General features: G+C 41.7%; 1 protein-coding gene across 3 annotated transcripts in view; it reads right to left on the bottom strand.

Annotated features, from left to right (window-relative positions):
* Positions 1–22,909, bottom strand: part of LOC139550797 (tenascin-R-like) — a 118,272-nt gene that overhangs the window by 23,519 nt on the left and 71,844 nt on the right. For 2 of the 3 annotated variants that reach the window (XM_071361956.1, XM_071361955.1), the window contains 11 exons: positions 21,896–22,159; positions 20,583–20,698; positions 18,303–18,453; positions 14,757–15,026; positions 14,107–14,310; positions 12,841–12,930; positions 12,258–12,521; positions 10,050–10,316; positions 4,978–5,097; positions 4,190–4,333; positions 489–608 (listed from right to left, as the gene is read on the bottom strand). In XM_071361956.1, coding sequence (XP_071218057.1) covers positions 489–608; positions 4,190–4,333; positions 4,978–5,097; positions 10,050–10,316; positions 12,258–12,521; positions 12,841–12,930; positions 14,107–14,310; positions 14,757–15,026; positions 18,303–18,453; positions 20,583–20,698; positions 21,896–22,159 — 2,010 coding nt within the window. The remainder of the gene's footprint in view (positions 1–488; positions 609–4,189; positions 4,334–4,977; positions 5,098–10,049; positions 10,317–12,257; positions 12,522–12,840; positions 12,931–14,106; positions 14,311–14,756; positions 15,027–18,302; positions 18,454–20,582; positions 20,699–21,895; positions 22,160–22,909) is intronic. The other variant, XM_071361957.1, reaches the window with a different exon arrangement.

Consider the following 22,909-nt stretch of genomic DNA (forward strand, 5'->3'; position numbering starts at 1 on the left):
GTTTAATGAATGGCTTACTATATCGTTAGAAATAGGTTCCGTGTTGATGATGAAAAGTAACAGGTTAACAAACCATTTCTGCCAAGATGTTATTGCCTAGATGAGTCTGGATTAGTAAATGAGAAATTACACTTAATGAACACACTAAAGAGTCAATAGAGCACATTGGCAAGAGGTTGCTGAAGAACCATCATTTGTGGCCATATTGATGAAAGCGGCATCGACTAACAGGTTGATGTCTGAGCTGATTTCCAAGTAGCTGTCCAGTAGCTGTCCTAGGCCGCAGCCCAAATGGCAGCCTATTCCAAATATAGTGCACTACTTTTGACCAGAGCTCTATGGGTAATAGGGTGCCATTTGGGACACATCACTAGACTTTCTCTCAGAGTCGACCTGGCAGGAGTCCACCTACAGACTCAGGGTGCTCCACACGCTCCACCCCTGTGGCGGAGATACATAGTTTGTGAGAAGAGAATAAGTCTGCCTACCCTGATTGCAGGTGAGGGTGAGCACGTAGTTGTCAACGCTGGACAGAGGAGGGTTCCACTGCAATAACGCTCCTTGTGGGGTAATGTTGAGGGCTGTCAGTTCCATTGGCATGTCCATCGCTGTATCAAAGAGAGAAAGAGAGAGAGATAAAGCGAGAGATGAATACAAAAAAGTGGGTCAGAGTGGTTCACAGATCCCACCCCATCACTTTACTAAATTCCATTTACTGTATGTTCCAATTACAGACCACCATGTGGACTATACTGTATACTTCTACAGAGAAGTATACAGTCCACATGGTACCGCAAGAACCATTCTTGAGAACACAGAAGAAAACAGCTTGCATCCAAACGTTAATAGTTCTAGACCACACCCTCATTACAGGGAAACGGCTACGATCATATCTAGGAATCATAATCACACTGCCTCACATCTCGCACCATGGATAGAATGGGTTTAATTACACTCATTACTTTAAATATTTAATTGAATCCAATGAAAGCTGACAATTTTAAATGAAATAAAATGTAATTAGATTAGATTGAATAAGCCGAAACTACTTAATCAATCAAAGCATGTAATAATGTAATCATCAATCTCTGTGTAGTTATGATATGGCTGACTATGTGACCCAACCAGACCAAAACCTTACTTGAAGGGTATCCAAGGACTTCAGCACACATTCAATACCCCATTTATACCACATCCATAAGCAGAAGCCTATATAAGCGTTGTATAAATTAAGGTATGTACTGTAGCCTATGGGGTAAACATGTGTTATGAAGTACCCTTCAAGTACCCTTCAAGTGTACTTGACGGGTACCAAGTTCTTGTGTTACACATTGCCCTGACTGTTTGAATGCTGGTCAGCTACAGTATCAATACAATGCAGAAACATACACCCAGAGTCTGCTGAGCCACAGTACGTCTCTGTCCCAGCCACAGCCATCAGCTGGACAGTTGACTCCGGTCCAGTGAATCGTGGACACTCATTACCTTTGGAATTGCAGCTAGTGCCTCGGTGCCTGACAACGGTCGCTACCCGGCAGGTAGGACTCTCCAGCGACTGCAGCAAACTTTCCCTTAGTGCGAAGGATCTTAACAAGTTGACTGTGTTCGTGCTTCTGGCCTGCAAGTGGGGCGCCAGCCCAGTTCGGGGCAGAGCTTCTCATCTGACAATCTGGATTTCGAGGCACTTTTATCAAATTCTCATCTCTCTCTCATATAGAAGGTGAGAACCCTCTGCACCCCATTTGTCAGAGCGAGCGCCTCTCTCCATAATATGTTTTATCTCGCTCTTGCTGAATCACACCACAGTGGAATGATATTCTTCGGGCTATGACCCTGTTTTAATGAGCCCTGCCATTTGTCCTATAATGCTCCTTCACACCACTCCGTGAACACGGCCTGAGATTCATCATAGCGTCTGCGTTAGCAGAATTCTAGTGTTCCTCCGACAACAAGTTATTAGAAAAGTAAACTCTATAACTACGAAATGGTATTGTGTGCTTTTTTCTAGTTTTTAATTACACTGTGATACTGTACACTCTTAAGATTTTTTTTTTGCAAAAGGATCCTGCGGCTGTCCCCATAGGATAACCCTTTTTGGTTCCCAGTAGAACTCTTTTGGCTTCCATGTAGAACACTCTGTTGAAAGGGTTCTACATGGAACCAAAAAGGGTTCTACCTGGAACTCAAAGAGGTTCTCCAAAGGGGTTCTCGTATGGGGACAGTCAAAGAACCCTTTTGGTTCCATATAGCACATTTTTGTAGTGAAAATGGAGATAGTTTTCCTTTTTTTTGTGTATTTGGGGTGTTATGTAGCAGCGAATATGTATTTACTAAGCATTTGTATTCTATTCAAGTGAGACAAAAAATACAATACAAATAAATTAAAACCTCTACAGGATCGGTGTCCCCCCCACGGTACGGTTGAGCTAACGTAGGGTAATGTGATTAGCATGAGGTTGTAAGTAACAAGAACATTTCCCAGGGCATAGACATAACTGATATGGGCAGAAAGCTTACATTTTTGTTAATCTAATTGCACTGTCCAATTTACAGTAGCTATTACAGTGAAATAATGCCATGCTATTGTTTGAGGAGGGTGCACAGTTATGAACTTGAACATGTATTAACAAACCGATTAGGCACATTTGAGCAGTCTTGATACAACATTTTGAACAGAAATGCAATGGTTCATTGGATCAGTCTAAAACTTTGCACAAACACTGCTTCCAAAATCTAAATTGCGCCTAGATTCCTAAGTCATACATTGGCCTTTCATTTCAAAGATGAAGAAGAAAAAAAATCATATTTTTTTCTTTGTATTATCTTTTACTAGATCGAATGTGTTATATTCTCCTACATTAATTTCACATTTCCACAAACTTCAAATTGTTTCCTTTCAAATGTTATCAAGAATATGCATATTCTTCAGCTCCTGAGCTACAGGCAGTTAGATTTGGGTATGTCATTTTAGGCTAAAATTGAAAAAAAGGGTCCAATCCTTAAATGAATTTAATGATGCCACTCTGGCATTTATTTCTCCATGCTATCCTCTGGAGCTATTACAGTAGCAGCACCACAGGCCCTGCTTCATTATAAGAAGAGTTGGCAAATGCAGAGCACTTTCTTCCGCTTTAAAGGTGGAGAGCAGCACATGAATTGTGCTCTTTCTACCTCTCACTCTATCCATCTCTCTCTGTCTCTCTCTCTGTCTGTCTCTCTCTTCTGTCTCTCTTCTCTAGTTATGAGCCTGCTGATTTTGGAGCAGAAATCTCTAACTGGCTCATCAGTATGCGGTGGTGCACTTCAGGATCAGCTGGATGATTATGCATGCAGTAGAGAGCTGGTTAGCCCAGGTTAGTGGAGTTCACTTCACACACAGAGGAGCTGCTGCAGCCTACACACCTCTCTCTGGTGGTTCACTAGCAGTGAAATATATCTCACATCTCACACAGATCAATGCTGAGAGGTCTATCTGACTAACTGACTGGCTGATATAGGAAATGCAGAGACAGATAGGAGGAGAGGCTACCAATTATAAGGTAAAGGGGGTAACAGTAACTACATTCACTGCGGCAGCAATGAGAGGCAGGTAGCCAGACAGTATTCTACTGTCTGTATGTCTGTGTTGGAACACAATTTCTCAGTGTGCAGCTGGCGATGTGAGCGCTCCACAGAGTTGGTACTAGGAATAAAATTCACTGAAAAGACAGAACATTCCATTTATCTTTTAAATAGGCAATGTCTGACTCCAGAACATTTTGTCCCCCCATCTCATACCCCTAGGCGCAGACATATAATAACAAGGCTAGCTATCATTTTTGTATACAAGCTAAATTATTGAACAAAACAGAATTGCATTAGTTGTTCTGTAGAATTGTGCAGGATGTGCAGACAAAGATTCCATAAATACAATGTGTACACAATGTGTGCATTGACTTTTGGAGCAAAAACATTTGACAAATTGTGCAGTCCCTTTACATAGTCACTTTCTATAGTGGCATTGTGGCTGAGATAGTAAGGGGTGAGGGGTACCAAAACATTTGGTGTAGTATATGGAATAATATGTGGAGTGGAATGTGGATACAAAAATGATATAATACAATGTACATTTGGACCAGTAAAAATGTACAGGGGCATAGTGGCATTGTGGCTGATATCGAAGTTTGCTCCTTATGGGGACCATACTGACCTGTGAAGACACTGGTGGTGATGGACTTGCTTTCCTGGCTTCCCCTCACGGCGTTCAGGTTGATCTCATACTCTGTTGCCGGGTGGAGGCTGGACAGGGTGTAGTTGGTCACGTCGTTGTCAATCACGATGCTGTCCACTCGCCCTGAGGAAAATGAAATAAAAAGTATTTTAATCTCATTTCGCACTGTTACTGCTGTCATGCTATCTTTCCTCCATGAGACCATGGAATAACAGTTTGGTATTTTATTTAAAGGCCCAGTGCAGTCAAATTTCACATTTTCAACTGAGGAAACTAACACTGTAAAGGGGTGGAAAAAGTGATCAGTTTTATTTCCCCAATAGTTGCTGGTTGAAAATACAATCTACACAGGACCTTCTAATCAGCATGTTTTGCACAGATGGAGTTTTGGCTTGCCTGGTGGGCGATAGACCAATAACAAAGCAAGTTCCAAACCTTTCTGCCAATAATAACTCGTTTTCAGTTTACATATACCTCCCATTAAGCCCCTCCGCTCTGGTGGATTGATCCACACTGTGTTTAAAGCACCTTTTTGGCACCCTTCCCCTCCACACACAGACCACTCCCAGACAGTCTTGACAAACATTTTGCTTGAGAAATGTAATTTTTTTTTGCTAAAAAAGCTATTTTTGTTTCTTTTTGACCATTGAATGGAAAACTATTCCAGTAAGTTATTTAATTGTTACCCAGAATTATTTGATATTAGGATCAAAATGGCTGCACTGGGCCTTTAAGTAACTTTTCAATTAAAACATGTCTTAGCCTACCTCTTGCTGATTGGTAGGACATCTTGTAATAGTCAAAGGCGGCAAAAGGTCTCAACCATGATATGATGACAGAGTCTTCAGTGACATATGACACAGTCATCTCTTTAGGTGGGTCCATTCCTACGACAGAGAATAATAGTACATGTTAACCCCTTACACTTGTCGAAATTGGGCCAAATTGAATAACTCTAAAAACCATAGCAATTGAGAGAACACTTTGGAGATTATGGTGAAATTATCAGACCAAAGGTGAAGACACAACAGTTCACCTGACACAAGACTGAATCCAAACATTACAATGTTGATTTTACTGTATGTGCATTTTACATTTCCTGTACTTTTCACAGCATTTCTTAGTAACGAAATCTGAAAATACTCTGGATACATTCAGTAACATAATTTACATTTTGGAGAAGGTGCAAGATACGGAAAAACGATTACAAGGGTTTGAGTGAGAGGTCTAACTGGTGCCTTCAAGTGGCCACACACCTCTCCAAACTGCACAGTTCCTAAGTAATTTCAATGCTCTTTTATGACTAAGGTAAAGAGCTTTCAGCTATACTTTTTTTTTTTTTTTTTACTCTCATAGCTTTGCCATTGAGGAACTGAAACAAGCACACTTGTAATTGTTTTGTTTGGAACACAGCCCTGCATCCCCACCATTACACAATTACTGTTGTTGTTTACTCAATCCAAAAACGTTCCATTAAATCGCAATCTGGGTCAGGTGGACATCATTTCAAAGCTTATTCTATTAGCAATGTGGCTAGCTACATTTTAAAATACAATCGTACAGTGTTAGGCTTTCAAAAGGCACTTCAAACAAAGAAATTGTAATTTTGGTGGGCGTAGAATGGAGTCATGAGTGCATTCAAGTGCGTTTTCCCTGGCAAATTTTCATCACAATATGACAAACATAGGCTCATTCTGTTCAGGACAACACAGGGTATAACGTATGTCATCCTTGTAACTATGGATCAAACATAGTTTTCATATGGAAATGTTAAGTGCACAGTTGGAGTCATGTGTGTGTGGTAGGACATCAAAGCGGTATTTATTATGATGCTCAACATCTCATCTTTCAGAACACATCGACTCCTCTCAATTTACAGCATTTCCCTCCTCAGACAACAACAAATGTGCAAAAGTAGCCTAATTAGTGGGATGGGGGCATCTTCTTGTCGCATCCTGGGCTCAAGTTTATAACAGCTGTCAGTCAAAACCAATAAAGCGATGTGAAGTGGAGAACCTGAGCTCTGATATCCTGTATAGCATGTTACAGTAAAGCCACTGTTTTCCAATTTAGGTGCTTATCAATGATAAAATCAGTCATTTTCAACCTGAATACGGAAAGACGGACTGTGAGTGGAGAGAGCTATTTAGACTCACACTATACACTCATACAAGACGCTCTTGACATTTAACTTAACCTTCTTACGAAGCTGCTACCTCCGTGTGTTCAATATATTTCAGCACTTTGAAGTCTATGCTTTCCGTATATGAAAGGAAAGGGTTTCAAGAGAATACTGCCACTACCTCTCTTTCCAACCAAGGTGGCTGAATTGAGGACACTGAAGTGAAGAGGAAATTCAGCAACTTTTGGAGGGCAGTGGAAGTTAAATGAAGCGTATATACACACACTTATTTATTGATAAAACCAACACATTTTCCTCTCATAGTGTAAGAAGCACGGTGTTTATCCTGCACATTAGGTACATTATAAAATATGTAGGTACATAGCATGCTGAGCTGGCCGGAGCCAGGAGAACAGCCATGGATATTTGCATTGTGATCAAGTGCTGTTGCCCATAAGGGATTAGTTCATAATTTGTTTCTGTCCCCTGAGCCATTACTGCTGCGGCAGCAAAGGTTACCAGGGACCATGTGAGCAAACAGTTAACCTCTAAAAGTCTAAGCCGTTGGGGAATGGAGGGTACTAACCAGTTAAATGTAACTAAATGTAATTGAAAATGTAATCTACGTATTCACCAAAAGTAATTATTTATCATGAGAGGGCCATAAACAATAACTAGTCATGTTGCACACTCAAATAAATATTAAAATATCACCTTTCTGGAAAACATTGTTATAAATTGTTGAGGTGTAGTCACTTTTGAGGACACAAGCTCAAGTACACAGTACAAATATGATACAAATATGAAAATATGATACATGTTATATGATGTATTTTCTATTCAATAAAACTGTAGGCTTGAAATTACCTTTATGCTTTCTAAATATAGTATAATCAAATTATAAAATGACTATAAGATTTCACCTTCCTTATCACTGTAAAATACATAGTTGTATGTTTTGTGAGAGAAAATGTGCATATTTTCTAATGGTTTCTCTTGATAAAAACATCTGCCCCCATCTCTGTGAACGTCCCACAGAGCTTGGCTTACCGAACTCGCTAGGACTTCGCCTTGCATCTCATATTAATTACATCCATCTATGACAAACAGAAAGTGTTTTTTTATTTAATTTAATTTGAAATATTTTGGATATTTTGGATACTCTGAATGTGCTACAGTGAATTTATTTGATAAAATATTGAATTTGGCCTTTACTACTATGGCCCATAGAAACACATTGAATAACACATTCATAAATGGAAAAAAAGACATAATAAGGTTTTGAAGTGTATGTCCTATATCTAGGAGATATAAGAAAGCTCAGGAAATGTTTTGTTTTTTTGGACACATTTAACCCCTTATTTTTGTTGACACAATACTACCACCATTTGTTTGTATGGGTTACCTTCAGACGAGTCCCATGACACTTGTGGGGGTCGTAGAGTACAACAGAGAACACCATCATGTTCCTGAGAGTCTCCCCCTTTCCATTTGGACGCTACAGACGTTTTAGTGAGAAGACCGATATTCGCAATGTCTCATGGTCTGACAAACACCGCTGTAGCTCGGCCAACATATGCAGATGTGGCGGATTGAGACGCAGCCCAGGCAAAAACCTGATATCTCTAGCTTAAACGGATGGATTTTGATGGGGATTTTTTTATTATGTTACTTAGATTGATGCTCAGGTGCGAACAGGTGCGGCAATAGACTCTTAATTAAAGAGACTTATAAGGTTGGCATCCATTATGGAAGGGATGGATAGAGGGATTGGTTCTCTCTACTGTTGTGGACAGAACACATAATTGTTTTTTGTAAAACCAACACCCCCAACCTCCCATTTCCATTACAATAACGAATATTATTCACCAACATTGAGGACAATTCATAAGTTAGGCTTCAGCTTCATTTAAATTTTGCTAGTATGAAACAGTGGCGAATGCCTATTTCTTAAATTTATTTTCCAATCAGCAATGCTGCTGTTATAGCTCTGAATTTAAACTAAATATTCATGTGACATAATGTGGGGAAACTGAAGACAGAATGCAGCAATGTGATTTGCTTCTATAGTACAAGTCTAACCTGCATTCACCTATGTATGTATCCCCTATATAGTGCACTACTTTTGAACAAAGTTCTATGGACCTTGGTCAAAAGTAGTGCACTCAATAGGGTACCATTTTGGATGCATCCTATGTGTTGCACTACAACATATGGTACAGTAAACATGTTGTCATCCCGTGATTCAGACTTAGCATAAGAAGTGCCACTTGAAAACATAAAGAAATATGTCAACCTTCAAAGACAGCCAGGCACCACAGCATGCCCACCAACCCTGTGGTTCATTTGCATATAATAACGTGTCTTGATAAAAACAAGCTGAAAATAGCAACACAATAACAAGAGCAGTAATCAGACGGCAGTATGCAGGTGGCTCCATAGTGTTTATAGAGTTGTCCGGTCCTCCTCAGACAAAACATATTTCCTTTTACTTGGCAGCTGCGACTGTGAGTAACAGCCTGCTGATGCGACAGCTGAATATTCCCGACACCTCCACGTTCAAGCAGGGGTAATTAAGAGAGGATTACACACAGAAGCATTAATAAAGAAATGAAAGGTGGTTCTGTGTTTCATCAGTAGTGCAGCTGGGAGTGTAATAATCTTAATGAGCAAGAGACATGCCATAAAAGTGTCTGGGTGGTGTTCTCTTCTGGACCTAGACTACTTGCTGACAAACAGAACAAACCACAACAAACTCCAAGCATGTACAGCATGTACAATGGGACGTGTATCGGCTGATGTAAAAAGGGCTTTATAAATACATTTGATTGATTGATTGAATGATTGATATGATTGATATCCTAAGTATGAGAAGTTTGTACAGGAAAGTCTAAGTATGGGAAAATGCTGTCCTTCATTAGCAACTGTCTTGTGTCAGCAAACCGTCAGCCCAAATCAGACATCAATGCACCCTGTGGTGAGTGTGGTCAATCAATGTATACGACGTTGCAGCAGTTTTGCATTAGTCAGTCGTTTAGTGTTGTTGTTGTCCCTGAATGACCCATATTGAACCATGTGAACCTTCAGCATAGTTCTGGGTTGTATGCAATAGGACACACCGTAGCAAAACTTTTTTGTCATTGGACAAGTTTAGGTAGTCTCTCCCTGTCTCAGTCTGTTTTCGTCCATTTGGTGACTAATGAATACAACCCTGTTTCCCTTTTTTATTTAATTTTTTTATTTCACCTTTATTTAACCAGGAAGGCTAGTTGAGAATAAGTTCTCTTTTACAACTGCGACCTGGCCAAGATAAAGCAAAGCAGTTCGACACATACAACAACACAGAGTTACACATGGAATAAACAAGTGTACAGTCAATAATACAGTAGAAAAAAAGTATATATACAGTGTGTGCAAATGAGGGAAGATAAGGGAGTTAAGGCAATAAAATAGGCCATAGTGGCGAGGTAATTACGATATAGCAATCAAACACTGGAGTGATAGATGTGCAGAAGATGAATGTGCAAGTAGAGATACTGGGGTGCAAAGGAGCAAAATAAATAACCAAATACAGTAAGGGGATGAGGTAGTTGGATGGGCTATTTACAGATGGGCTATGTACAGGTGCAATGAACTGTGAGCTGCTCTGACAGCTGGTGCTTGAAGTTAGTGAGGGAGATAAGAGTCTCCCTTGCAGAGATACAATAAGTAGCCTACCTGTGGTGAGCGTGGCTGTGACAGCTTCAGACGTCACCTCTCCCTGTATGGTGATAAGGCTGACTGTGTACTGTGTGGAGGGCAGGAGACCCTCCACAGAGGACCGGGTCTTGGATCCGTCCAGGGTGACCTTGGAGGTGTCAGTGCCATCCTCAGAGCTGTAGCTGAGGATGTAAAGGTCTGCGGGTGGGGCCGGGGCGCTCCATGCCACCGTCACCGAGTCCCACGTGATGTCAGACAAGTAAAGCGCAATGACAGGGCTGAAGCCTGAAAGTCAAAGGTCAAAGACACCAGCTGCATGGTCATAAAGGGCTGTATTTCATTTTCATTTATTTGATTTGATAATCTGCTGTCAATATGGCTGGTGGTGCTGGGGTTCTGAGGCAGGCAGGCAAAGGACAGTCAGTTAGTCAGTGAATGGCTGGTTCAGAGGCAGGCATAGCATGGGAGAGTCAGTCAGTCAGTGGATGTATGGTTCAGAGACAGGCATAGCATGGGAGAGTCAGTCAGTCAGTGGATGTATGGTTCAGAGACAGGCATAGCATGGGAGAGTCAGTCAGTCAGTGGATGTATGGTTCAGAGACAGGCATAGCATGGGAGAGTCAGTCAGTCAGTGGATGTATGGTTCAGAGACAGGCATAGCATGGGAGAGTCAGTCAGTCAGTGGATGTATGGTTCAGAGACAGGCATAGCATGGGAGAGTCAGTCAGTCAGTGGATGTATGGTTCAGAGACAGGCATAGCATGGGAGAGTCAGTCAGTCAGTGGATGTATGGTTCAGAGACAGGCATAGCATGGGAGAGTCAGTCAGTCAGTGGATGTATGGTTCAGAGACAGGCATAGCAGGGGAGAGTCAGTCAGTCAGTGGATGTATGGTTCAGAGACAGGCATAGCAGGGGAGAGTCAGTCAGTCAGTGGATGTATGGTTCAGAGACAGGCATAGCATGGGAGAGTCAGTCAGTCAGTGGATGTATGGTTCAGAGACAGGCATAGCATGGGAGAGTCAGTCAGTCAGTGGATGTATGGTTCAGAGACAGGCATAGCAGGGGAGAGTCAGTCAGTTTATGGTTGGTTCAGAAGCAGGCAATCCAGGTGACAGTCAGTCAGTGGATGCTGGTTCATTGGCAGGCTTGGCAGGGAGAGAGTCAGTCAGTCAGTTGACTGTTTGTTTAGAGGCATTCATGGCAGGGGAGAGTCAGTCAGTCAGTGGATGGCATGTCTGGTCAATAATGGACAGATCTCTCTGGAGGCTCTCTCCCTCTCAGTGAGACGTGATATGGATGTGAAGAGCTGAAGACGACAGACACACAGAGTAGGAGACCAGTGACAATGGAATGATGATGAACACAAAGGGAAAGAAGGATGTCAATGTTTACAGTAGAGATGGGATGAAAAAACGTCCGTCAACAAGGCTTGGCTGTTTTTGAAAGATTCACCAATAAAAGACGCTGAAAGGCGTGTGTTGTCAAAACAAGAAGCAATGGAAAGATGAAGACTACCAAGACAGCTTGCTGCCTGATGTAGACAGATGTACAGGAGTGTGAAGAAAAGAGGGACAGGAAAGATAAATGGAGTGAAGAAAAAAAAAGCAATAAATAATATATTTTCTCTGCTGCATAGATGAATGGATGAAGGATGGTGATGCGATTAGCAAGCACATGTAATGAGCACGTTAGCTAACTGTGAATTATTTACATGAATTGTTACATCAAAGATTGACACTACCTAATAGCTTGATTTGTATTCACCTTCCCAACAGTAGTTCCACATTGCATGCAAAGCAAGCCTATTCTCTAGTGCAGCAGTCATTTCTACACTTCAGCTCATAATTGCCTGTTCGGGTATAGTGATGTGGGAGATTCACTGAATAAACTGACCTTTAACCAATGTATTTGAAAATAAATTGTTATTAATAGACTACATATTTTATTAATCTAATAATACAATATATTTTCAGGTTCCTGGAACTGGTACATGTGCAGATACAGTACAGGTTGTGTCCTAAATGGAATAGCTAAATGGAATAGTGCATTACTTTTGACCAGAGACCAAAATAATCCCTAGAAGGGGAAATAACCTCTGACCTGTTAACTCATGGTGTAAATGCTGTTTATATGGTTAGACTACTTCTAGCTCTGCTATTAATAATAGTACAATGTGATGTCAGTTATGTCACTTACTTGGCCTTTGTACAATACAGTTACAGTACCTGTGAAGGCATCGATGGTGGCTGCAGTGCTCTGCTGCCTGCCTCTCTGGGCAGCTACAGTGATGGTGTATTCTGTGCCTGGCTCCAGGTCATTGAGAGTGGTGGTGGTCACGTCCTTGGGGACAGTAACCTCCATGGTCAGCCCAGAGGAGGAGGTGTAGGTGACCATGTAGTGGTCGATAGGCCCCTGGACCACCCCCCACAGCAGGGTGATGGTGTTGTCTGTGGACGCCGTCACAGTCAGGTCCATGGGGACATCTAGACCTGAAACACACAGTAAAGAGTAGTTCAAGTATAATCAACATACAAATAAACATATTTTTATTTAAGATTAAATACTTTACTGCCATACCAACCGAAGTTGTTAGGAATTTGATTTAGTGCAGCTAATAAAACAAAGATACAAAAATACACATACTGTACCTAGACTCATTTGCATAGCCTATAAATAAACGCATGTACAGTAAATTATATTTTGACGCGGTTTTTTCATGCTTCAATGAAATTCAAACAAACAAAACAAAAGAGAACATGGTGGTGATCACTGATTAGCACAGATGAGCCAGGTGATTAACTCACTTACCAGTTCTGGCGTTCATTGTGGCAGGAGAACTCTGGTTGGTGCCAAGCATGGCCGAAATACCAATGCCATACTCTGTACCTGGCAACAAGTCTGTGGGTAGAGAGGGAGGAAGAGAGAGGTAGAGAAAGGGAGGAAGAGAGAGGGAGAGAGAGCGAGGGAGAAAGAGAGTGTGTATGAGAGTATGACAGATGGACGATGAGAGACACAAGACACCGGGCCAACTATTGATTTTAATTAGTATGTGAATAGAAAACGATTAAACATTAGCTGGTGATGTGAATGAATCTCTCCATGCAATACCCTGGCGGACAATACAGTATGATGATATTAAAGAGAAAGAATTAGCAAGCAGATGGAGCCTTACAGACCTGCCTATTAAAAACTGCATTAATAATGAAGGGCTTGCCAAATACCCTGTTCATCAATATGTTTTCTTAAGATTTGTGTTAACCTTTTTTCAACCGCATAATTAATCAGTAAAGTAAAAATCGCTATTACATCAGTGATCTTATAAGGTTACAGAAATGGAGAGAGGAAAGCATTGACAGCTGTCATCCCGCAGACAATGCTTTCCCTTATTCTGATATTCGCTTTACATAAGACACCTGAAGACAGACATCTGAAAACTCATGTCTGGAAACCTATCAGTACTTTGATAAACATTTTAATAAAATCCACGACATTAGAATCTCGCTCAGTTATTCAACAGACGTCCTGATCATATTACACTATAGTAAAGCATGAACGTTATCTTATATATTTTTTTTACCAACTTTTTCGTAATATCCAATTGGTAGTTATGATCTTATCCTATCGCTCCCCAAAGGACTCTGGAGATACCAAGGTTGAGAGTCATGCATCCTCCGAAACATGACCTGCCAAGCCGCGTTGCTTCTTAACACACTGCTCGCTTAATCCGGAAGCCAGCTGCACCAATGTGTCAAAGCAAACACCATCCAACTCCCAACCGTAGTCAGCTTGCAGGCACCCAGCCCGCCACAAGGAGTTGCTAGAGCACAATGACCCAAGGAAATGGCCCCCGGACTAACCCTCCCCTAATCCAGACAACGCTGGGCCAATTATGTGCCGCCCCATGGGGCTTCCGGTCATGACCGGCTGTGACACAGCCTGGGATCGAACCCGAGGCTGTAGTGGTGCCTCAGCACTGTGATGCAGTGCCTTAGACCACTCTGCAACTTCGGAGGCCCCACATTATATTATTTGTCCTAAAAACAGAGGTGTAACATGAACTAAAGTTATCCCCACCTGTGAGTGTGGTTCTGCTGGTGGGTCCATCGTTGCGTGGAACGATGACCTTCTCGTACCGGTCCCCTGCCAGGGTGCTGTAGACCACCTGGTACCCCTCTACTTCCGCCTCGCTGTTGTCCCACTCCAGCTCCAGGGTGGTGGAGGCCTTGGACAGCACCTGCAGGTTCTTGGGTGCGTCGATCTCTGAGAGGAACAACAGAACTGACAATGTTGGGGCCACTGAGACCAATCATCAGAAGTGGGACATGGTTTCCACATGCAGTTTCATCAGTCAGTCAGATAGTAAAACAGGATGATATGACCATAGAAATAGAAAATCATTATAGATAATAATAGATTTTAAAATAATACATTCAAAGCTACACTTATTTAGATGGCTATGACTGGTATTGTTTCTGCCCTGAATACATCTTTAAAAAGCATGCCAGTAGGCCTACATGTTTGGCATTCTTTCATGTATTTGTAATGGAAGACATTGTGAAAATGTAAAGAGCTTAACAAATAGTACAGTATATTTGAAGGATGTCGAGTTATGTGTACAGTGCTGTTTGTGTTCACATGAAATAGACTTAATCCATCAAACATGGCATGCACAATGATATAGAAGCGGCTGGTTGTATGGTCCAGCTGTTTTTGACGGTCCTCACCGGTACTGAATTCTGTGGAGATGGTTCCACTCTCATTGCCCTTGCGAACACCACTGATGGACACCTCGTAACGCGAGCCTGGTCTCAGCACCTGCAGGGAGTACTGGCTGAGTGTGGGCTGCAGACGGAAGGTGGTCTTAGGCCCGTCCCCCCCCACCAGACCATAACGCAGTACTATCTGGTCGATCTTAGCCTTGGGATTGGTCCACTCCACGAAGGCCACCGTGTCCGAGACGTCACGCACTATCAGCTGAGTCGGCCCATCAATCACTGTAAGGGATAGCATAGATAAATATGGAGACAGGGTTCATGATCTAGAGATCCATATGGGTAGTTAGCATACATTACCAGTCAGAAGTTTGGACACCTATTCATTTCAGGGTTTTTCTTTATTGTTTCTATTTTCTACATTGTATAACAATAGTGAAGACATCAACACTTTGGAATAACACATGGAATAATGTAGAAAACAAAAAAGTATTAAACAAATCAAAAAATATTTTATATTTGAGATTCTTCAAAGTAGTCACCCATTGCCTTGATGACAGCATTGCACACTCTTGGCATTCTCTCAACCAGCTTCATGAGGTAGTCACCTGGAATGCAATTCAATTAACAGGTGTGCCTTGTTAAAAGTTCATTTGTGAATTCTCTTTCCTTCTTAATGCGTTTGAGCCAATCAGATGTGTCGTGACAAGGTAGGGGTGGTATACAGAAGATAGCACTATTTGGTAAAAGACCAGGTCCATATTATGGCAACAACAGCTCAAATAAGCAAAGAGAAACGACAGTCCATCATTACTTTAAGACATGAAGGTCAGTCATCCGGAAAATGTCAAGAACTTTGAACGTTTCTTCAAGTGCAGTCACAAAAACCATCAAGTGCTATGATGAAACTGTCTCTCATGAGGACCGCCACAGAAAAGGAAGACCCAGAGTTACCTCTGTTCCAGAGGATAAGTTCATTAGAGTTACCAGTCTCAGAAATTGAAGCCCAAATAAATGCTTCACAGAGTTCAAGTAACAGACACATCTCAACATCAACTGTTCAAAGAAGACTGTGTGAATCAGGCCTTCATGGTCGAATTGCTGCAAAGAAATCACTACTAAAGGACACCAATAAGAAGAAGACTTGCTTCAGCCAAGAAACACGAGCAATGGACATTAGACCGGTGGAAATCTGTCCTTGGTCTGATGAGTCCAAATTTGATATTTTTGGTTCCAACCGCCATGTCTTTATGAGACGCAGAGTAGGTGAACGGATGATTTCTGCATGTGTGGTTCCCACCGTGAAGCATGGAGGAGGTGTGATGGTATGGGGGTGCTTTGCTGGTGATACTGTCTGTGATTTATTTAGAATTCAAGGCACACTTAACCAGCGTGTCTACCACAGCATCCTGCAGCGATACGCCATCCCATCTGGTTTGTACTTAGTGGGACTTTCATTTGTTTTTCAACATGACAATAACCCAACACACCTCCAGGCTGTGTAAGGGCTATTTGACAAAGAAGGAGAGTTATGGAGTGCTCCATCAGATGACCTGGCCTCCACAATCACCCGACCTCAACCCAATTGAGATGGTTTGGGATGAGTTGGACTGCAGAGTGAAGGAAAAGCAGCCAACAAGTGCTCAGCATATGTGGGAACTCCTTCAAGACTGTTGGAAAAGCATTTCAGGTGAAGCTGGTTGAGAGAATGTCAAGAGTGTGCAAAGCTGTCATCAAGGCAAATGGTGGCTACTTTGAAGAATCTCAAATGTGAAATATATTTTGATTTGTATAACACTTTTTGGTTTACCACATGATGTGTTATTTCATAGTTTTGATGTTTTCACTATTTTTCTACAAGGTAGAAAATTGTTAAAATAAAGAAAAGTCCTTGAATGGGTAGGTGTGTCCAAACTTTTGATTGGTAATGTATGTACAATTCACACTAATACGACATGAGGTAGTCATGTCTAGTTGTGTACCAAACAGCACCAGAATTGATACAAAAACACTGATTTGCACATTTAGAAACGTAAGCTTAAGAGAAAGTGATACTAGGAAGAGCAGTGTGCAGGTTTCACTTTTCTTTGAAATTATCGCTTTGTTCCTATGCACCTGCAAGAATATATACCAGCTATACCATGTGAGTGCCTTTCTGAAATTTGAATCACATTTAGAAAGGTAAAATGAAGGTGTTGGCAGTGAATGCAGTTAATTAATTGCTGACCATGTAAAACAACACAAGAGACTTGGGGCGTTATAGAAATAGCTACTGAAAATACATCCAATAATCAAATTGTTTCCATGTCAATTGTGTGGATCCAACAATAATTAGATTACGTCTGGGGAAAAAAACACATTATGCTGTTGGCTATATGAGCATTAAAAAAACATTATTGGAGGTGGGGGAACATTTGCTGCAGTGTAGATCTACTGAACAGTACACTTATGTTATAGCATTGTCATTCTGGGAGGGAACAATGTCAGAGTGGTGATTAGTCACATGTCTGATTAGTCACATGTCTCTCAGAGTGTGCTAATTGGCTTTCCTTATAATTAACTTGTTTTTCACTGAGGCTGCAGCAGGGAACATCTGCTGCTTCAACAGACCTTGTAACGAAGCTAAACCTATCCCATGCTTCTGACCCAAACATTAACACCTGGAACACCTACTGTACCTGACTGCGAAACTCTTCTTGCAGCAAACCTGACAGAAGAGAGCGTATGATGTTTCCTTGAAGATCGCATAAGGGGTTTCAAGATTCTTGGCCAAGAATTAATTCCCTCATTCCCTCACCAGAAGTTTGATATTGATTTCTTTTTTTTCTTTCCTCGAAGAAGGATGCCTAAATCTTTACGCCCAGAAATAATTGAGTGACTTCAAATGTGTCTTTATTTATCCAATAAGGTATCTGCGGGTGGATATGTTGAAAAATGTATGAATGCTCATGAATTATGAATGCCTACTTAATTACAACTGACAGTGGGCCAGGGTTGGAAAATGAATGGTGTTTTCACTGCGGACACGTAATTTGAATTGTTATGGAAACGTTCAATTGAATCTAATCCTACTGTCTGGAACTGTCACTCTGAGGAATTCCTGGGTGAAGTTTACATTAAGTGCATAATTGCTGGCAGACCAAGCCTTCGTCAAGGTGACATTTTCAATTAGTCTCAGCTGTGTGATGCATGTGGTGTGTGTGAGATTTGTATGTGTGAGTTCCCCCATCTTGAGTGGTCTTTGTCTGAGCTACACGGATTAGCCTAAAGACTGTCACATGGTGAGAACAGGGTATGGGGTGGGGATACTGGAACATATAGAGACAACATATGAGAGGCAAAGAGACTCATTTTCAGTGACACATGGTTTAGCCTGAAAACTATGGGACTTCCTAATATGGATGCCATACAATGAGACGTCCACAGGTCTACGCCCTCAAACACCCACAAGTAAGGATATTTCTACAACCGAATGTTTATGTATAATAGTAGATAGATAGAAGTTTGATAATGATGGATTTGTGAGGTTTATGGGATCACCGACGAAACCATACATACATGTGGTGACGATGGCGGATACGGGCTGGCTGCGGCCCTGGTCCCTGAGAGCTACCAGGTTGACGGTGTACTCCTCCCCTGGTCTCAGGCCTGTCTGGTGGAATGAAGTAATGGTGCTGGGCAGCTGGGCTGTCATCCCTCCATCATTGTCCTGTCAGAGAACACAGACAGGCAGAACCCTCTGGCTTCACTTGGGCTCCTCTTGTCATATACAGTATAGTTTCCAAATGGAACCCTATTCCCTATATAGTCCACTATTCTTGACCAGGGTCAATAAGGCTCTGGTAAAAATGTGTGCACTATAAAGGGAACAGGGTGCAATTTGGGACACACTTTCTGGCTTCACTTGGGCTCCTCTACTACTGCATTTGGGGCACCGACAGTTTTAAATCAAATTTACTTCAGTTCTACACATTTTTCTATCATATGCTATCTGAGAGCCCCCATTCTCCAGGGGGAGCCACAACCTCCCACCCCAAAAAAGTCCCGTTCGTGCCTGTTCGGTAATCTGGCCCTGGTCCTCTCATACATACACAGGTAAACAATCCCACCTGCTGTTGATGGAGGAGTGTGAGCTACTCCCCCAGACAGCTGTTTATGCAGAGGAAGGATCTGAATAAAACTCAACCCTCACTGCTCTGACGGGCACCAAGTTATGGCATCTATAAATATGATTCTGCTTGCGTTGGTTGTTCTTTTGGTGGTTAATCTCCAGGTCTTGTTAAGAGTTCTGTGCTAAATGACTTAGTAAAAAGTGTGATGTACACAATGTTTGATTGACAGGTTGATGATTGATAGGTGCAGTGTAATGTGTTGATTTTTTGGTTACTGGCCCAATGGTCGAACAGCTAGGCTACCTGCTGACTGTCTGACTGAAGTGAACCATCCTGATAAGTACATTGGTATGATAATATTTGGTAAAAATAACGGTGAATATACAGTATTAATTCCAGGGTCACTTTGTCTCAGATAAAGGCTGTTGGTGTGGGGTGACTCAGTGGGCGAGCTCTCATCTCTTTGTGCTTTTGGCACTGTGAACTCTTGTTTGTCCCCAGCCGCCACTTTTATGCTCACATCCATTACGTTATTGTTAATCTTTTCTTTTGGATTAAATCCAGAGGGGTTGAGACTCTGACTTCTAATATGATTTCTAAGTGACGACGTTGAGTTTGAACTCAGACCCCTTATGGAGAAGGAGCTAGCTAGCAGAGTCTACTGTAGTAGGCAGCCTCACACCCAATGATGTAGATTAAAGTGCACTGTGACCCAAATACTCCCATGTCGCTTTGTATTCATAGTCTGTCACCTCCAAAAGAGCTTTCCCGAGTTTGTTTCCATGGCATTTATGCTTTTCATCTAAAAGCCCCAGCTTTAAGTCCTTGAGCCCAGCCAAACTTCTATCATCCTAGCTAGGAACACCTAAAGGAGAAAGCCAATTATAGAGAGAGGGACTGAGGATAAGAGTACCTGGTGTTTATAGAGGGAATTAAAGGGAAAGCTCTCCTAACTTTGAACCTGTAGCTAATATGGCTATGGGTTTGAAAATGGCTCCTGCTTGCTGATCCACCTAATCGTCAATAAGCCTTGGGCAATCCATCATCTAATTTGGTAGACTTTAAGTTGGAGGGTAAAACATCTATCCCCTCCCCAAATGTTCCGCTATTTCTACCATCCAAGAGTAAAAATCTAACCATGAATGGGCATATCAAAAATATAATATAATGTTGCAATATAATGTTGTAGTAATAAATATAGGAATATAATGTTGCTATTTGAAAAGGAACTCTCCTGAGATGTAAGCAGACTGAGTTGAAAATGACAGGTTTTATTGTACAGTGTGTTTGTTGTTGTTGTTCAGCATACTGCTGTGTACAGTGCCACACTGCTGTTCCCAGAACATCGCCAAACCTGAATTCTTTCATCTCTATCGGGAAGCTGTTCTTGAATACATTTTTCTTTCAGAAATACTGTAGGTAAGGTAGATGTCAACATTTGTATGGTTTTGATTAATGTTTTATACAAACTTCTGTTTTGTTCAAATTCAAACCAGTTTTCCACCAATCCCTAGGCAGAAAGATTTTCTGCATGGTCGGGGATCCTAGAGATAGGATGGCAGGTAGCCAATTGCTCCTGTAAGTCACTCTGGATAAGGGCATCTGTTAAATGTAACAAATGTATGTAACAATATGTCTACACTGTAACAACATTCATTCATTCAAATGTTTAAGGATGTAGCCAGTATTGAATAAATATCTGTCCTCACTGTTGGTGAAACCTTACCTTTGGAATGAAGCTTATTTCCCAGCCATCAAACGAGTAGTAGAATGGTTGCCACTGCACCTCCACGGATGTCTCTGTGATGGATTTGAAGACTAAACCGTCTGGATTTGAGAGATCTTTGAGGCAAGGAGAGCTGTATTATAGCCCTCCATCTTCTGTATGCTCAATAAATCTCCCTTTTTACAGAGCTTTCCATGCATAGGGGCAGGGGGAAGAGGACCTCACCCTGTGGCTAAAGTTTCTTTTTTAGTGGACTACAACAGGCCAGGCAGCAGGTGCACATCCATTACCTTTGAACAAACTGTTTAATACAGTAATTGTTTACATGGTCCCTATATAAAATGTTTCTTCATTAGGTCATCTTTGAGCTATAAACACATAATGAATACACAACATGTCCAGATACAGTACATCAGTCATATGAAACATAAAATAACTATGCAAAAAATGAACTATGCAAAGCTTAATAATTATATTATAGGGAGAGAGAAAGAAACTTGAGCATAATTGCATGAACATACTCCTGTCTCTATTTACTTGATCATTTCAAAATTAGTGATAATATCAGAACCAGGAGTGTTGCCTGCTGATGAGAGTTGTAATTTTTTAGCAAAGGCCCAATCAGTCCGTGACAGATAATTGAATGTTTACTGTATAAACATGTTCTATTCTGGGCCTGAGTGAGAGTTTTGCATATGTCTGAGAAATATTGACTGGAAACTGAGAGCCTGCAGAAATTTGCCAATCTGGCATTTATACCCAGCAGGTGGCAAGAGTCTAATCACATCCTCTTGGCAAAGATGGGCCTCCTCCTTCCAACAGGATTTTTCTCAAAACTTGTCTGTGAAAGTATGTGTGAGTTTTTGCGTTGTTGTTGTGGAAAACCTAAGTGCCCAGATTTCAATGGTGAGGACAAGGTGCCTAGTGTATACAGTATAACAATGGTTGTTTTGTTTGTAGGTAAAATTTACGTGACATGTTTCAATTCTGGCAAGTAGCATTTTTTTTCCATAGCTTCCATAGTGCAATCACTTTTGTGTGTGAAAAGTTTCAAGTGTTCTGAATGGGGATCCTAATAAATCAATTCAAAATCAAAAATCCCTCCCCGGTCTGTGATGGTACAATAAACCTTCTAAGACCACTTTCCTGTAAAAGAAGAAGTATGATAAGTGGAAACTGGATGTCTGTATGTTGTAGTACTCAGGTTGACACCTGAAAGGCAACCTAAGCAGAAAAAAATTGGACCTTGTGGAGAACTTAAGCAGAGGTCCCAAATAAAATAGTAATAGAAAATGGCTGCCTGTTGTACTCACAGGTTGATACCTGAGCATTGGCAGGAACACTGATGACGTTGTTGAGCACAGCGTAGACGTTAATGTTGTACTCGATGCCAGGCTCCAGGTCTGGAATACTGCAGTTGGTGATGTTCCCAGGGACCCTGATCTCCAGCTGGACCCCACCTGGGCTGGTGGCCACGTAGGTGACTAGGTAGTCTGTCATCAACACCAACCCCTCCCACTCCAGGTCAATGGTACGCTCTGTCACTCCCCGCACACGCAGGTTCAGATCCGGAGCCACTGTAGATGAAATGTTGTTTGCATAGTATGAAATCAAAACCTTGCAAACTTGAACTTCCATGCATTATATTGCACCTACTGTAGCCAGTGAAGACTGACTTACTTATTTTCACTTACAGTAGGTCCCACTTGACCCACATGTACTGTATAAACAACACATTCTGATGTGCACTTGACTTCCAAATGTGTGTTGAAATCACCCAAAGTGACCCAAAATGCAGAGGAAACAAACAGTGCAAGACCTGTTCATTTTAACTTACAATACCCCAGTGGTGCCACTACCACAACTAAGCTTGTATATGAGAGTGGATTTGTGGAAGGGATTGATATTCTTGGGGGAAACTGGGACAGAGCCATGCCATAAGCCTGAGATGGTTTGAGTGTAGAATGCAAATGAAGCCCTGCATAAACAGGAGTGTTTAAGTTTACAGCTCAATCAGAGAGAGTGAGTAACAGATCTTGTCCTGAAGGCAGCTAGTGGTGTGGGACTTTCCTCTATAGATTGGGCTCAGTGGTGGTGGTGGTGGTGGAGCATTAAGCCCTCCTAGGGGAGCCGTTGAGGTACTTGAGGAAGAGTTTGAGTTACTTCCACACGCACACGACAGATGGAGCCGAGCCTGCCTCCTCCTCGAGACTGACCCTGGAGTGAGGAGCGGCATCCTGCGGCATCACTTAGGAAGATTTATCGCATGGACCAGATTCAGTCTTAAGTAAGACACAAAAAAGGGAACCAGTAGTAAGGTGATTGAT

The sequence above is a fragment of the Salvelinus alpinus genome, chromosome 23, assembly GCF_045679555.1.
Source record: "Salvelinus alpinus chromosome 23, SLU_Salpinus.1, whole genome shotgun sequence".
NCBI lineage: Eukaryota > Metazoa > Chordata > Actinopteri > Salmoniformes > Salmonidae > Salvelinus > Salvelinus alpinus.